The 16,159-nt window shown below is 41.0% G+C and overlaps 1 protein-coding gene across 2 annotated transcripts in view; it reads right to left on the bottom strand.

The window, feature by feature from the left end:
- The window catches only part of LOC122789471 (microsomal triglyceride transfer protein large subunit-like), a 1,260,333-nt gene that overhangs the window by 626,076 nt on the left and 618,098 nt on the right, over nucleotides 1-16,159 (bottom strand). For both annotated transcript variants that reach the window (XM_044056964.1, XM_044056965.1), the window contains exon 9: nucleotides 3,333-3,501. In XM_044056964.1, the coding sequence (XP_043912899.1) occupies nucleotides 3,333-3,501 (169 nt within the window). The remainder of the gene's footprint in view (nucleotides 1-3,332; nucleotides 3,502-16,159) is intronic.

Here is a 16,159-nt window from a genome sequence, read left to right as displayed (position 1 = left end):
AGAAGTCTCTGAAGTGTTACAATTATATGTGGTATTGCATATTTGAGCTGTTAGAAGACAACAAATTTGAATGTAATGTAAACTTTATTTTATGCGACTTTGAAACCGCAGCAATGAGGAGTATAAGATTAAATGTGAATGGAGCTACGTCTAAAGTTTTTTTTCCATTGTGGACAGAATTTATAGAGAAAATGACATTTCAAATGTCTATAAAGAAACTTGAAGCCTTGTTTTTTTTGTTATAAAGTGATGTAATACCAACATTTCACACTTTAAAAGATTATTTTCCAGTAGAAGGCAAAAAACTTATAAAATACTTCTCAGACTGGTATGTCTTAGGAAGTTTAGCACATATTCAGCTTCATTCCCACCACCGTTTTCAATTCAATTCTGGAATATTTCCAGCCTTAATGAATTGTTTTTACTGATAACTCAAGACACAGTTGAAGCGTGGCATCGGCTGTTGCAATGTTTAATTGGTAGAAGTAATCTAGACTTAGCAACTTTAATGTACACTGTAGTGCATGAACAGAAGAGAGGTGATGAACTCAGAATTCGTATAAACACTGGTTGCTCTCCATCACTTAAAAAGCAAAAATTAGTGCAGCAGCACAATCAATTTCAATGTATATTACAACACAGAAGTGATTACAGCTGCACAGAATTTATTACAGCTGTAGCAACAGATCTGAAAATGTAAACCTTGGTGAAGTACTGATTCCACCACTGTTTCTTTAAGCACAGAATGAATTATGGGGAAATTCACTACATGCGAGTTATCTTTGCAGTACAGATTGATTTGTTTGCACAGGAATATAAATGGGAATGTTTTTCTTTATTTTACTTAACAAAGACACATATGACAATGATCGTACACATTAGATAGGATTTTGTGGTTACATGAAATGTAGTGCTTTCACTTTTTGGTGTTGTGCAGTTTTGTTGATTCGTTTCGGTCATGTCAGATTCGATAATCTGAGATGTCAATCGTTACAGGTAGACCCCAGTCGTACACATATCTACTGGTATTCTTCTTTATTACAACTTCTTACATTTCCTCCAGTTACCATGACATCCTCTTGGACATTTCCATTGTGACAGTTACCATCTGATTTACTGTCTGATCTGCCTGTGACTTAACTTATGGATGCCTCCCCAGTTAGTGCATTTACAGCTGATTCTTGATTTATTGGTTATCTCTTCTTATTGTATAATTCAACTATTAACCTTACAGAGGTATTACCTCCTTACTGCAAAGTGATTAACCTCTTCAGTTATAAAATCTTTCTCATTCCATTTTTGTTGACTAGACATTTCTAAACTCATGTATTTTCCTTCTAACTCCATTTTATGCTTGTATTAATGTGCATGTGGAACTGTGCTGTCTTCTTATGACAAGAAGGATTCCTGGAACAGCTTAAAGTGCTTGTAAATAAGTTTTACTTTCTGAAAGTGTGAACTGTGTATTCAAACAGAGTGCACTTTGAAAAGTTTGTTGAAAGAGGAGCTTATGGACTGAAACTAACAGAGTATGAAACTGTGGTTTTCTTTTGGTTTTCAATTCTTGCAAGTTTGAATGTAACAACAATTTATTTTAAGGCTGTAAGTAATCTATATAGAAAGTGAATTGCTGGTTATAGATGCTATCTCATTGTGATAAGCACAATGCCAATAAGACTATACAAAGCCCAGTTATCTAATTTTAGAGATTATACAGGTGACACCTGGACTAAAGAATGAAGCACATTATTATCATCAAGCTTCTGTGGTAAACCGACGAAAACTACAGAGAGCAGCTGGCAAGTATTTTATAGCCTTAACCCAATACTGAAGTCATCATTATAATTGCCACAGAGGGAGAATGCAAAAGCATGGCTGCACTGACTTTTATTTTAACTGTTCAGTTCCCCCTATTGTCTGGCATTTATTCTTTTAGTTTTTTTTTTCTTGTAACTCTCAAAGTATATACATTTCCAAAGCCTTTTGGTAGAAAAGTATCACCTTTAAAAATAATAAAAAAATCGTAGCAGTGGTAGAGAAAGGCAGCCTTGTCTGAGTAAATTAAAATAAGTTCTCATAAGCTGAATGCCAGATACCTGGCATAAAGAAGTAATAACAAGTAATATTTTCCATCGCACAGAACTGAAGAAGGACTACAAAGCATTTTGGTTTTACAGACTTTCTTACCATCTTCCTTTGTCCTTTGTACAGTATGGTCAGAAGCACACAATATGTACATGCATCCTAAAGTGGTGTAGAAAATCCCAACTTGTCAACATTAAAACTAAATGGACATATCTGTCCTCTGGGCTTGGTAATGATATATCCATTAGACAGCCCTCAATGACTTGGGCTTAGCTTGTAACTCATAGCACTGTCATTAAGAGGAAGCCCAGCCTCCTCTAGTATTTGGTAAGTAGGGTCTCTCATTAACAGCTTGTAATCTGTAGCACTGTCATTAAGAGGAAGCCCAGCCTCCTCTAGTATTTGGTAAGTAGGGTCTCTCATTAGCAGCTTGTAACCCGTAGCACTGTCATTAAGAGGAAGCCCAGCCTCCTCTAGTATTTGGTAAGTAGGGTCTCTCATTAACAGCTTGTAATCCATAGCACTGTCATTAAGAGGAAGCCCAGCCTCCTCTAGTATTTGTTAGGTAGGGTCTCTCATTAGCAGCTTGTAACCCATAGCATTGTCATTAAGAGGAAGCCCAGCCTCCCCTAGTATTTGGTGAGTAGGGTCTCTCATTAGCAGCTTGTAACCCGTAGCACTGTCATGAAGAGGAAGCCCAGCATCCTCTAATATTTGGTAAGATGGGTCTCTCATTAGCTCTTTTCCTTATTCAACATGATAGCAATGTATAGTGGAATACATTGGTCACAGTAGATCCCTTGGTTATGGAATAAATGTCAATCCTTATTCAAAATGATAGCAATGTATAGTGGAATAACTTGGTCACAGAAGATCCCTTGGTTATGGAATAAATGTCATTTACATCTCAGGATGGGCTTCACTCTAATCCATTTCATATGGGAGTTCACCAATCACTGTGCACCATATAAGTTTACTTTCATTTGTTCAACAGTCTTCCCAATCTATGAAACACACAATCTGCTTATACAAATCATCAGTATTTCGCATGTACTATCTAAAGCGTCTGTGATTTGTTTCTTTTGCACACAGATATACATGCAAACTGCATATGAAATAGATGCTATTCTATGCACCTTTAATACTCTGTTTTTGTCTATGGTCCTGATTAAGAGTGAAAATGGTCAAAGATCAGTTCAATCATTCATTTAAAAAACAAACAAGTAAGTAAAGGGAAATGTACTCACCAGAATAAGGTGAAGGAGTTCTTTGGAAGGACGTGGAGAAAAAGCAGCAGCATATAGAAACTTCTCCTGCAGTGATGCAAGGCTTTTGTCAGTGAAATCCAAGAACTCTGAAAGAGCATTCAAGGATGTTATAGTGCGAGCAGCTATGGCTGCATCTATAAAAAATGGTCTAGGATAAAAAGGAAAAAACGTTTAGATACTCCTGTCACAACTGAAAAATCAGAAGGTTTGAGTGTGTCAAACAACGGAATGCACTTACTAAACTGAGAGAGGATACTTCAAAATTATTTCAGGCTGGCTCCAAGACAATTAACCTTTCTCAAAAGCTTAAGATGTTCAAGATAAGTAAATATGTTACCTTGTTTAAATCAGGAAGAGTCATTTAGCCTTACATATTACAAAATTCTGAACCCATACACATGAAGGACTCTTCCTCAGCTTAGGATTTTTAATGGTTGTTAAGTTAGACACCACATGCATGACATTTTATAAATATATAAAGCTGTTCATGGTGAAGGGCAGGAAACATGGACTCCTTAAAAGATGAAAAAGAAACCTGAATCATACAGTCTCATGAAGAGAGGACAAAAATATTATTTGTCATAGAAAGTATAGTTGTGTAAGATCTTACCATAACATTAAATGGGGTACCTATCAGTTTCACGACAACATACTTCAACGACGAAAGGATCAACGAGACGAGATTGCCGACACAACACCCCACCCGACAATGGTGAGTAGTGGGAAATGGGATGCGTTCCCATTTCTGCAATGTGGTGCGATCTTGGAGTTGGTGTATTTATGTAGGGGTGTGTCCTAATCCTCACAACTAAAGTGCCCAGGAGAACCAGAGCAACCCCAAAGAAAGCAATAACATTAACATACAAATACAGGAATGGAATAAGAAAGTGAAAATGATGCAGGAAAAAAAAACCCAGCCAGAAGGAGGGATGGTCAGAATACTGCAACAGTGAAAAGTAGGACATCTACTGTTATGGCAAAATCTTACATAACTGTACTATGCTCTCCCTTAGCACTGGTGCAGGATTCTTTACTCTTGGGAGAGTACTATGTTCTCCCTTAGCACTGGTGCAGGATTCTTTACTCTTGGGAGAGTACTATGCTCTCCCTTAGCACTGGTGCAGGATTCTTTACTCTTGGGAGAGTACTATGCTCTCCCTTAGCACTGGTGCAGGATTCTTTACTCTTGGGAGAGTACTATGCTCTCCCTTAGCACTGGTGCATTATTCTTTACTCTTGGGAGAGTACTATGCTCTCCCTTAGCACAGGTGCAGGATTTTTACTCTTGGGAAAGTACTATGCTCTTCCTTAGCACTGGTGCAGGATTTTTACTCTTGGGAGAGTACTATGCTCTCCCTTAGCACTGGTGCAGGATTTTTACTCTTGGGAGAGTACAGAAGCTACTGAAAAGTATGGAAGGAAGGTTTCTTCAAGGTATAAAATCAATGAAGATAAAACAAAACCTACAGGTATAAAGCATGCGCACAAACATGAACTGGCTCAGCAATACCCATACTTATGGGGCATGATATAGGCATTTTATTCCAATTTTTAGCTACACTACTGGAATAGAGACTGTCCCCAGCATTCCTTTGCATTTTGTAGATGGTAAGCAGCTGTTTATTATTTGACTAAATGGGACAATTTGGAAGATAGTATTGGAGTAGGGATCAAATTGCTGGATGGGTGGATGGGGTATGGCCGCTTTTTGTGTTAAGGTGGACTGAATATAAGACAGGTGTTGAGGAAGCTTGGGTCTGGTAAGGGTTTGTGCAAGAAAATCTGGCAACTTTGTTATACACTGCTCAAATTTTGAACTAGCTGAGATTTGTGTGTTGGTCATGATACAGGCACCATACAGGACAGAGTATAAGTCGTAGCTAGAGTTATCTTGGCAGTGTGTGTAATGAATTTCTTTACTCTATGTAGGGTGCCTAGTTTTTGATGGGTTTTCCTGATGCTGTTGTGGATGTATAAATCAAATTTAAGATTGTCATAAATTATCATGTCAAGTAGTTTTGTATGTAGGGTAACAAGGAAGAAATTTTAAAGTTTTTTTTTTTCATGGAAGTCAGATTTTGGAAAACAAAAAGAAGAAATTTAGTTTTTTTGGGATCACACATGCACTTACCCGCATGTCTTTAAAACTCACTTGACCGCACAGAGGAAATGCAGACTCCACACAGATGGCACTCTAGTCAAGAATCAAACTGGAAAACCTCTTGCTGTGAGGCGACAACAAAAGGTTCTCTGGTTTGATTTTCTGCTGGAGTGCCTTCTGTGTGGAGTCTGCATGTCCTCCCTGCGGTCGAGTGAGTTTTAAAGACATGCAGGTAGGGGTGTGTGTGTGTGCCTTCTGTAAAGGATGGGCACCAGGCTGGCAAATTGACACCGTAAAAACACCACTGCAAATCAATCTGGGCTGGTGATCTGCTGTGGCGACCCCTAACCGGGAAAACCAAAAGACATTGTAGTAGCAGGCGATTATCCTGTTGCCAAATTTCAACAGAATTAAAGGCTTCTTGAGTAATTCTCTGAGGATGTATTAGGTTGTCGGAAATGCATATTTGGGTAGAATCATCAGTGTATTGTATGAGGGAAGCTTGCTGAAAGGATGTAAATTGTTAGTGAATATATTAAAGAGTAGAGGGCTGAGAATGGAATCCTGTGGCATACCAGTATTGACAGGAAGGAAGGACAAGAAAGTGGAGAGCCATTTAAAAGACTGTAATCTATGGTTAAGTAGTAGTGCGGATTGTGATAGCCCAAAGAAAAACAGTTAGAGTTTTTGGTGAAAGCTTAGATCAAAAGCTTTAGAGAGATCATGCAATACAGAGGAAACACATTTGCCTTTGTCTCTGGCTTTGTTAATAGCATCTGAGAAAGTTAATAAGGCTATAGCAATGCTATGGACAGGTCTAAAACCATGATGTAAGCTTCTGAAGAATCTGTTGAAGAAATTGCTTATGAATGCACTTCTCCAGAATTTTTGACAACGGGGATAATATGGTGATAGGTTTGAAACTGGTTTTATCAGATGAGGTTCCTCCTTTACAAAAGGGGATGATGACTTTTTTTCCATTGAGAAGGAACGTATGATTCATTGATAGATCTGTTAATTAGAAGACACACGGGATAGGCTATGGAGCTGGCAGCCAGCTTGAGGTACTATGCTGGGAGACATCAGGATTTCAGTTTAAGAAGCAGTGATTTGATGTAGGAGGCTAGGATGGGTTTTAGGGTGAAACTGTGGAAGTCTGCTGTCTGAGGAGAGGGCATGTCATGACTGTTGGGAGGAAAATCTTTAGTAAGGGCTTGAATGCTTTCTATAAAATGTGTTTTTTTGAGATAAGTAGGAGTATAAAACATTGGAGAGCCATGTTTCTATGAAAAAGAAAGCTTGTTGTGTTATGTACTGTAGGTGAGTTAAGGTGTCTGTTATGCAGATGATAGTGGAGTCATCTGCATATTGGATTAGAGTGCCTCCACAGGAGGATGTATGTAAGTTATTGATGAAGACATTAAAGAGTAATGGGCCAGGGATGGATCCTTGAGTTACACCTGTGGGGGTGATGTGATATGGGGGGATAAAGCCTTGCCATTTCACTGCTTACTGCCTTACAACTAGGTAGTTAGATGAAGAGGATAGGCCAATGTTGTAAAGTTCTTTAAGGAGTTTAGGGTGAGATAACATGTCAAATGCTTTTGAAATCCTGCAGATAGTAGTTTGCCACTGTCATGGCCTTTGTTGACAGAGTCCATGAAAGATAATAAGGCTGTTGAGGTACTGTGTACAAATCTAAAGCCATGTTGAGTGTGGGAAAGTAGGTTGCTGTGTTTACGATGGTAGAGAAGTTGTAGGTGCACACATTTTTCTAGAATCTTAGAGAGGAGGGACAAGATTGCAATAGGACAAACGTTTCTGATGTCAGTGTAGTTGCCTCCATTATGTAATGGGATAATGTGTGATTTTTTCAATAGGTTAGGGACATGTGATTCAGCTATGGATCTATTAATTAAGATACTAACAGGGAATGCTATTGTCTCTGTGGCAAGCTTTAGGTATTCTGGTGGAAGGCCGTCTGCAGAGGCTGAGCAACATTTCAGTTTTGTAGTAGTCTTTTTATTTGAGATAAAGGGGTGGGCTGAAAAGTAAGCTGGGGTGATTTGGTTTATGGTTATGAGTGCGGGGTTGGTTGTGTGTCTGTGTAATGTGTGGGGAGTGTAAAGGTTAGTATTGAGGGTATTAGTGGAAGCAGTGGGCTGGGATAGATGCTGACTGCTAAATGAGGTTTCTTTTTTGGGGATAAACTTTTGGCTAGGCTTGTAAGGGCCCCAGGGCCATTAGCCTAGTAACCTCCTATGATCCTATGAAATTCCTTTGGATTTTTGCAGCTACTCTGTGTTTTTTATTTGAGCTTGCTTATGATGCCAACATGGAGTGAGCCTATGGCAAATATACACACATAAGCACATTCACAAATACATAAACACCGGCAAATGCACACATACATAAACACACACACACACACACACACACACACACACACACACACACACACACTGGTTACTTTTAAGGGCAGGATAGTAGCAGCATTTTACAGTTGGAGAACTTCAAAAAACATTACGTTTGATGTACACAGTTTATTTCCCTAAAGATTTGTTAGTATAGAAGCTATCCCAATTGCATTTAGGTCCATTGTATACACAGCGCTTTTCAAATATATTAAACAAACCACAGTGCATACAGTGAACTCCAACAAGTGTATAGTCAAAGAAAAAAGGAAACTCACTAAAAACAGAGTGGATGGAGAGCACAATTTCCAATTTAATAAAATACAGACTTGTGTTCCATATTTTATAAAACTGAAAATTGTGCTGTCCACCCACTGTGTTTCCAGTGAGTTTCCTTCCTTTATTACAAGATTCACAGTACGTTTTGTGTGTGTGTGTGTGTGTGTGAATATAACCAGGATGTTTTTCTCCAATTCAGATCACCACTGCTGCACAGTAGCCATACAGCCACAAACCCACAGTTTTATAGATCTGCCATCACAAATCTCAAGATAACAACTAGAACAGCAATCCACTGGAAGCCTTAAGTGAATAATACAGTGACCCTAAAGAACATTACAATGGTACACTCTGAGTTCCCTGCTGAAATGCACCTGTGCATCTGAGCTAAGAACTCAGGGTTTATGAGCAGTAGTTAGTGAAGCTTCCTTTGTTTTTTTTTTGTTAGCAGAAAAGATGGTGTTTCAGAGAGACGGTCTTGAATTTTAGCTCAGTTATAAAAGTGTAATCTGACGGTGTGAAAGGAGCAAAGAGATGAAGGACGCAGATCCTTAAGAAGAATTACAACAGTCATACAGAATATTATATACTTTTTTAATTTCTCCAAATCATTTGGGTTTCTAATTCCATGACAGGAATGGACCCCATTTCTAAGTCAAAGTACAATTAAAGTTCATGTAATTAGTATTGTTTCAATCTTTGATGTTAGCCAAAAGTACTTTTCGCAGCACCTACAATGTGCCCAGTGATGACTCCAGCAATTCGTTCAGAGTTACATGTCTAAATAATTATACGACTGTAGATTCTTTTTTATAAGACCCTTTGCTCCTAGTACTTTTGGAACTGTCTGGGTATCTTTCCTCCACATTGCTCTTTGTTTCTGCCTGCAAATCTTGATATTTTCTGACTGTCTCTCTCTGTACACAAGACACTGTAGTCACTGGGTGTAGTGAATTCAATGATCAATGCTACTTTTGTCTTCTTTTCATGGACCACTATATCTGGTTTTCTTGCATGAATCTTTTGAACTGTTGGTAATGGGTCATCCCATATGATGTAGACTTCATCATTTTCTATGATGCTTTGTGGCATATTCAGTTGCTGCCTGATTTTTATCTACTTCTGGTTTGATTTCTATTCCTGCTTGACAGCAATATGCTTCTGGTGGACTAAGCAGGGAAGTCATCTTAGATTTATTCTCCTCATGTTTCAATACTTTCACTATGTTTGGGTCTTGATAGGTCAGCAGATATGTCTGCAGTCTCACAACTGCAGATCTATACATGTAAACAATTTCAAGGATGGCCATATCTCCTTCAGAATGGGGAATATATATCTATACATGTAAACAATTTCAAGGATGGCCATATCTCCTTCAGAATGGAGAATATATAATGTTGGTATGCACTGAATTTTATAAATCATTTGGTGAGCATGAAGCATCCTTCTTGTTTTCCTATCTAATCTAGCCAACACATTTTGGGGCCAGTCAATCACTCCAAAACTGTAAGTAAGGACAGGAAAAGCAAATTGGTTTATAGTGTGAGCTTTGTGCATGAAAGTCAACACTGCTTTTAGGATTAATTTAAGTCTTACAAAATATTCCTTACTAAGTTTTATTTGCATTTGTTCATGTTTTATTGCTGATCCTTCATCAATTCCCAAATATTTATACACTCCCTCTTGCTCAAGTTCCTTAATATCACATTCTTGTCCCAAAATGAAGTTATGTACTTACCATAAAGGTCCATGTTTGTTGTTCTCTCTTGCCCTTCTTTCTTACTGGATGGGTTCAAAGCCAATACTCGGCTCCGACTCGATCAATACACTAGCTCGGAGTCTCTGACTTGGCTTGTGGCTCAATACCTATCCCATAATGCACTGGAGTAACCCCCAGATCTTATTTGCTACTAGCCATAAACGGAATGTATATTCCTATTTACATAACATGAAAAATGTATTGGGAAGATGGCCTAATGGTTAAGGTGTTTGCCTTACAAACACAAGGTGCAGGGTGCAGGGTTTGAGTCTCACAGGGGATAACTGGCTAGGCTTACAATGGCCCACAAGGGCAGTTAGCCTAGTACTAACCTATGAACCTATGAATAATACATAAAAGAGGAAAAACAACCAATTTCAGAAGTCGTCTCTCAGTAGGAGGAAAGAAAAACTCTCATCTGAGTCCTCTAGGAGCCTTGGCTGGTGGAAGGAGGGAGGGACGTAAAAAAGAAGGGTGAGAGAGAGGACAACAAACATGGAACATTATGACAAGTACATAACTTCTTTATGTTATGTTGTCCCTCTCGCCTTCTTTCTTACTGGATGGGACAGTGTCCCTAGCACCATCTTCCTGGGTGGCTCACGGGACACCTTTGAGCACTGTGGACCCAAAAGAAGCTCTGTCCCTGGAGGCCAAATCTACCTTCTAATGAGTAATGAAAATATGTGGCCTGGCCCATGTAGCCACTGCACAAATGCTGTCCATAGACAATGTGGCACAGTAAGCAGAGGACATTGCTAGAGCTCTAGCTGAGTGGCCTTGACTTTGAAAGGTAAATTTCTATTGTTTGAAGTCTATATAAAGGTAATACAACTGGTAAGCCAATTTGAAAGTGTAACTTATGAGACTGGCTTGCCTCGCTTTGCTTGAGAAAAGGAAATTAAAAGCTGCTCTGTTTTCCTGAAATCTTTGGTTCTATGTAAATAAAATCTCAGTTGCCTATGTACATCCAAACAGATGTAATTTGTATTCTACCTTGTTGGTATGATTAGGAAAGAAAACTGGAAGTTCAATAGACTGGTTCAGATTGGTTTGAGGGCAGACTTTTGGTTCGAAAGATGGATTAGTCCTCAAGGATACTCTATCCTTATAAAAGATTAGGTATGGTGGCTTAATTGATAGAGCTTGCAAGTCTGAGACTCTTCGTGCAGATGTAATGGCCACTAACAAGATGGTCTTCCAGGAGAGAAACTTTAGAGGGTATGAAAAAGCAGGCTCAAAAGGGGGAAAAGTTAGGCAAGTAAGAATGAAATTTAGGTCCCAAGGTGAGAGAGGTTCTTTAATGGGAGGTCTCACCATACAGGAGTGTATTCACCAATGTGATAATTGGAAATTGCAGCTAATTGGACTTTGATTGTAGTTACAGAAGAGATTTGAGTTCTGCCAGGAATTCTAAAATTAAACTAATAGAGGCATAGAAGGGATCTATGTTTCTAACTCTTGCCCAGTAAGAGAATCTCTTCCATTTGCTGGAATACAGTTTTCTGGTGGAAGCCTTATGAGAAGAGGTCAAAATATGTTTAACTGCTGGAGTAAAATTTTGAAGCCTGACTAAGTTTGAAAGTGGAGCAGCCAAGCTGTCAAATTGAAGGTCTGGAGAGAAGGATGAAGTGTACCTGACATATGAGTCAGAAGGTCTGGGACTAGGTCCAGAGCCCATGGCTTCTCCTGAAGATGAGGCCAGAGGAAAGGGAACCAAATCTGACGAGGCCAATATGGAGCAATGAGAATTAGCCTGCTTCTCAAGACCTTCGCTTTCTGAATGACTTTGGGAATTAGCAGAAAGGGAGGGAAGGCATACAGAAATCTCAAGGCCAAACGTGGATGAGTGCATCTCTCAGGGTCTCCCCCACTGGGGTGATTAGGGTAAATTAGCTGTTGCATTTGGTGTTCAGGGGGGGTTGCAAATAGGTCGCAGCAAGGCTGGCCCCAAGTTCAGAAAATCTTGTCCGCTATGCTCTGTTTCAGAGTCCACTCATGAAGCATCAAAATCGCCCTGCTGAGCTTGTAGGCTATCACGTTGGATTTCCCCGGGATATGCGTTGCTACCAGAAAACGCTGGGAAGAGACTGCCCATTACCACACTCTCAGCACCTCTCGACAAAGGGGGTATGATCTGGTTCCTCTTTGTTTGTTTATGCACCAGACTACAGACATGTCTGACTGGACTGCAATCATTCCTAGTGGGAGAGAGTCCTGAAGTGCTTGGAACACCAGAAGCACTGCTCTCATCTCTAGAACACTGATGTGCAACTGAGCCTCGCGTTCTTGACATGCGCCTTGGACTGTTCTTTCCAGATAATGCCCCCTCACCCTGAGAAGTGTCTGTGGTCACAGTAGCAACAGGTTGCTGTGGAACAAAAGATCTTCCGATGGTCACGTGATCGGACTGCAGCCACCATCGGAGATCTCTTATGCATGAATCCGTTATCGTTATCTGGTGGGACGTAGGAAGTTCTCGAAGGGACCACCGAGCAAACAGACGCCATTGAAGGATTCTCATGTGCATCCTGGTTAGAGGGACTACAGTAATGGTTGACGCCATGGTTCCAAGAAGTGTTAGGACTACTTTTGCTTTTACCTTGCTCCTGGGAAGAAGGTCTACTATTTGCTGTCTGAGGACAGAGACTCTGTCGGGCGGGAGGCGAGCCATCATGGAAATGGTGTCTAGATCTGCACCGATAAATATAATACACTGACAAGGCAACAAGGCAGATTTTTGAAAATTCTCTGTTATGCCTAACTGAGCACAAAGCTCCAGTGTAGTGTCCCTGGCCTGTAGAAGTAGATGCTTGGTGGTGGCAGTTAGGAGCCAGTCATCCAGGTATGGAAACACTTGGAATCCCAGGCATCTCAGGTGAGCCGTTACTACTGACATGCATTTGGTGAATACTCTGGGGGCTGTAGTGAGACCAAAGGGCAGAGCTCAAAACTGATAATGTCTGGCTCCCAGACGGAAGCGTAGATGACTCCTTGATGCTCTGTCCATTTTTACATAGCAGTACGCATCTTGGAGGTCTATTGAGCACATCCAATCGTCTTTCCTTAAAAAGGGAAGAACTGACTGCAGTGTCATCATTCAGAACTTGGAATTCTTTACAGATTCATTTAACTTGCTGAGATCCAAAATGGGTCTCCAGTCCCTTGTTCGTTTTGGAACTAAAAAGACTCTTGACTAAGTTCCGAATCCTATTTGGTCTGCGGGGACTTCTTGGATGACTCTTTTGTTTAGCAACTCCTGGATTGCTATGGTTGCTTGTAACCTCTGACTGGGTGGAACATCCAGGATTCTTCTGATCTGTGAAATGGGATGGCAAAAGGGAATGGAATATCCTCTGGATATTATACTTTGTACCAAACTGTCTCTTGTGATATTTCACCAGGCTTCTGGGTACAAAGTTAATCGCCCCGACTGCCTCCAGAGAAGAGCAGTCAGGCCTCCTTTCAGGAGTGCTGATAGGGTCGGTCGTGAAAGGAATTGCAGTCACCCTGGTTTTCCGGGCCCCCTGCCACATAAGTGAAGTCTACCATTATTACCTCCCCCTCTGTCCCGGGGAAGGGTTCACCTCATGCAGCTTGAAAAACTCCCTGGGATCTTTTGAACCACATCTTTCCACTCTTCTGGCCTTTAGGATAAGGTTTTGAAGCGATGGAAAAATGTACATCAATGGCACAGAGTTTTCCCTTCCTTCTTGCATCTGGTGAGTGTGTCCTTGACTTTTGGTCCAAAAAGAAAGGAACCATCACAAGGGGCATTGGTAAAGGTAGACTTGAAAGGTTCTGCAAAATTGTGCAACACATCCAGGAGTGTCTCCTAAGGGAAACTCCTGAACCCTCAGCTCTACTTGCTCCATCGGCTATATAGGAAATCAGTCTCATGGAGGAGTTGACTATGGAATTTAAGGTGGAAAGTTGAGAGGTCACTTTTTCTGACAACCCTGCAGCTAATGAAACTTGTAGAGTATCTCCTAACTCCTTCAGGAGATCTCTTTGAAGTCTTGTAAAATGTGTGAGATAGTTCAGCAATCTGAGGGTGAAAGTCGCTGATGAGAAAATATGCTTCCCCTATTTGTCCATCATTCGAGATTCCTTATTCGGCGATTGGACAGATGAAGACGTCTCAGAGAGTTCCTTCTTGATGGCTGCTGCCACCACCACCACCACCATAGCATCTACAGGTACACTTTTTGAGAGAAAATCCTTATCCAAGGGAACTGACAGGAACTTATTTGGCCTCCGAGGGACTGGTTCCATAGTGTCTGGTGACTCCCACGCCTTTTTGACTAACCAAATCCATAAGCTCATCGAAAGGCGAAGAAACCCAGTAGGCTGAAGGTTGAGATCCAAAGGCCTTCAGGTACACTGGCTCCTCATCAGAAGGGTTAATGGGTTCCCAGCCACCTCTTTGTTTTAGGATCTCTAGGATATCTGAGAAAGAGATCTTCAGAGGATGACCGTAGGGACCTTTCTGCTTCCTTGAGGTCAGTGTCAGAAGTGATGGACTCATCAGGGGAGTCTATATGCTTCCTCTTGCATGTCCTCTTCTGAGGTGGCTCCTCAGATGGGTAGTCTGGGGAGGTCTCGGAAGAGTGGGGCTCACCTGATGGGGCTTCCTGAGGTCCTGAATCTCCGCTGTCCTGTGGATGGGATGGTGCCAAAGCAGACACTGGTGCCTGAAGGGGAAGAATGCCAGTATCCCTGAGTAGAGCTGTAGGAGGGGACAGCACACTTCTCATCACCTCAAAGGCCAAGTCCCCCGGTTCTGAGGAAGTGGAGGAAATCCCCAGCCCCAAGGAGATCAGCTCCAAGATAGATGTAGGAGCTGAGCTCAACTGCGCAGATGCACCAAGGGGCAGACACGGAGCCGACTGGAGAATTACAGCTCCTAGACACTCCAGACAGCACCAAAAGTGTCAGAGCAGGCAACAGTTCCGAAGAGTCCCAAAGGGGTCTTGGAACCCAAGGGTCTACCACAACAGGTATCTGGCATTCCAGCTCCGAAGATCCAGCTTGGCTCGGAGGAGTCATCTTGGATGGCTCCGAGACCAGTGGGGTCAGAGTAGAGAACAATTTTGCCAGCGCCTGCAACTTCAAAAGCCTGCGCACCACCCTGTCCACATCATCATTCGATAAGCTCCTAGACAACCTGGATGAGAAAGTGGGGGATCAAGACCTTTCAATTATAGGGGACCTCAATGTCGGAGATACTGGTTCTAATTCAACAGACCAGCTCCGAGGAGTAGTCTCTATTGGCTCTGAAATCTTTGGAACTGATGAGCTAGATTTGTCTGCACTGATTGTCTCCCTCAGGTTCAAAGGTGGTGGAGCCGAGGAGATAGATTTTTCAGTCAATTTAGGTGTTTTCTTTGGAGGCTCCGAATGAGCTGAGGAGGAGGATGAAGAGGAAGGTCTCTTGGACTTGTTACTAGTAGCTGGAGAAGTTTACAAAGCTTCATCAAAAGTAGGCTTTATTAGACCTCTTAAAATCAGTTTTTCCTCTCATGTAATACTCGAGAGCTGAAGGAGTGACAAAAACTGCGATTCCTGTAAATTAATAGCACCTAAGCAGTACACGCATGCACTTTGTCTATCAGTTATAGACATGTTTTGGGAGCAGTGTTGGCATTTTCTTGAACCCAGAGACCTTGGGGTCTTTATCTCTGGACACTTTAGACATGTTGAACAGCAAGGAATAAGAACTGCAATAAAAATATTGCACCAAAATAAATCTAAATATAAACACACAGCAAAAAACAGTACAGGGAACACACACAGCCCTACCCTCTAAGTTAAACGGATGCTAGGCCCTCTAATTTAAAGAGACCTAGCCAAGCTGACAGGAAACACACAACACAAACCCTCTAATTAAAATGGGTTACTTTTAGCTCTCTAACTTAAAAGAGCTAAAAAGGAAATACAAAAAACACAAGACTGACAGGGAAAGGAAAGGACAGGCCTAGTGAGAAATGACTGCCAATATACAACAACAACAGGTGGTAAACAAATTACACAAAAAACCTATAGGAAGAATAAACTGCCTAAACTAAGATCTGCAATAACTCTAATAATGAAAATTTATTAAAAATAGCTATCAATAATGTAACTGAAAAAACACTTAGCCATGGCCAAGAAGAGAGTATGCAAACTTGTCAAGCGGCAAACAAGATCTGGGGGTTACACAAATATATTATGGGATAGGTATTGAGCCACGAGCCAAGTCAGAGACTTCGAG

Source organism: Protopterus annectens, chromosome 14.part0, assembly GCF_019279795.1.
Source record: "Protopterus annectens isolate FY-2018-M chromosome 14.part0, PAN1.0, whole genome shotgun sequence".
Taxonomy (NCBI): Eukaryota; Metazoa; Chordata; order Ceratodontiformes; family Protopteridae; genus Protopterus; species Protopterus annectens.
This window is presented reverse-complemented; position numbering and strand designations above follow the sequence as displayed.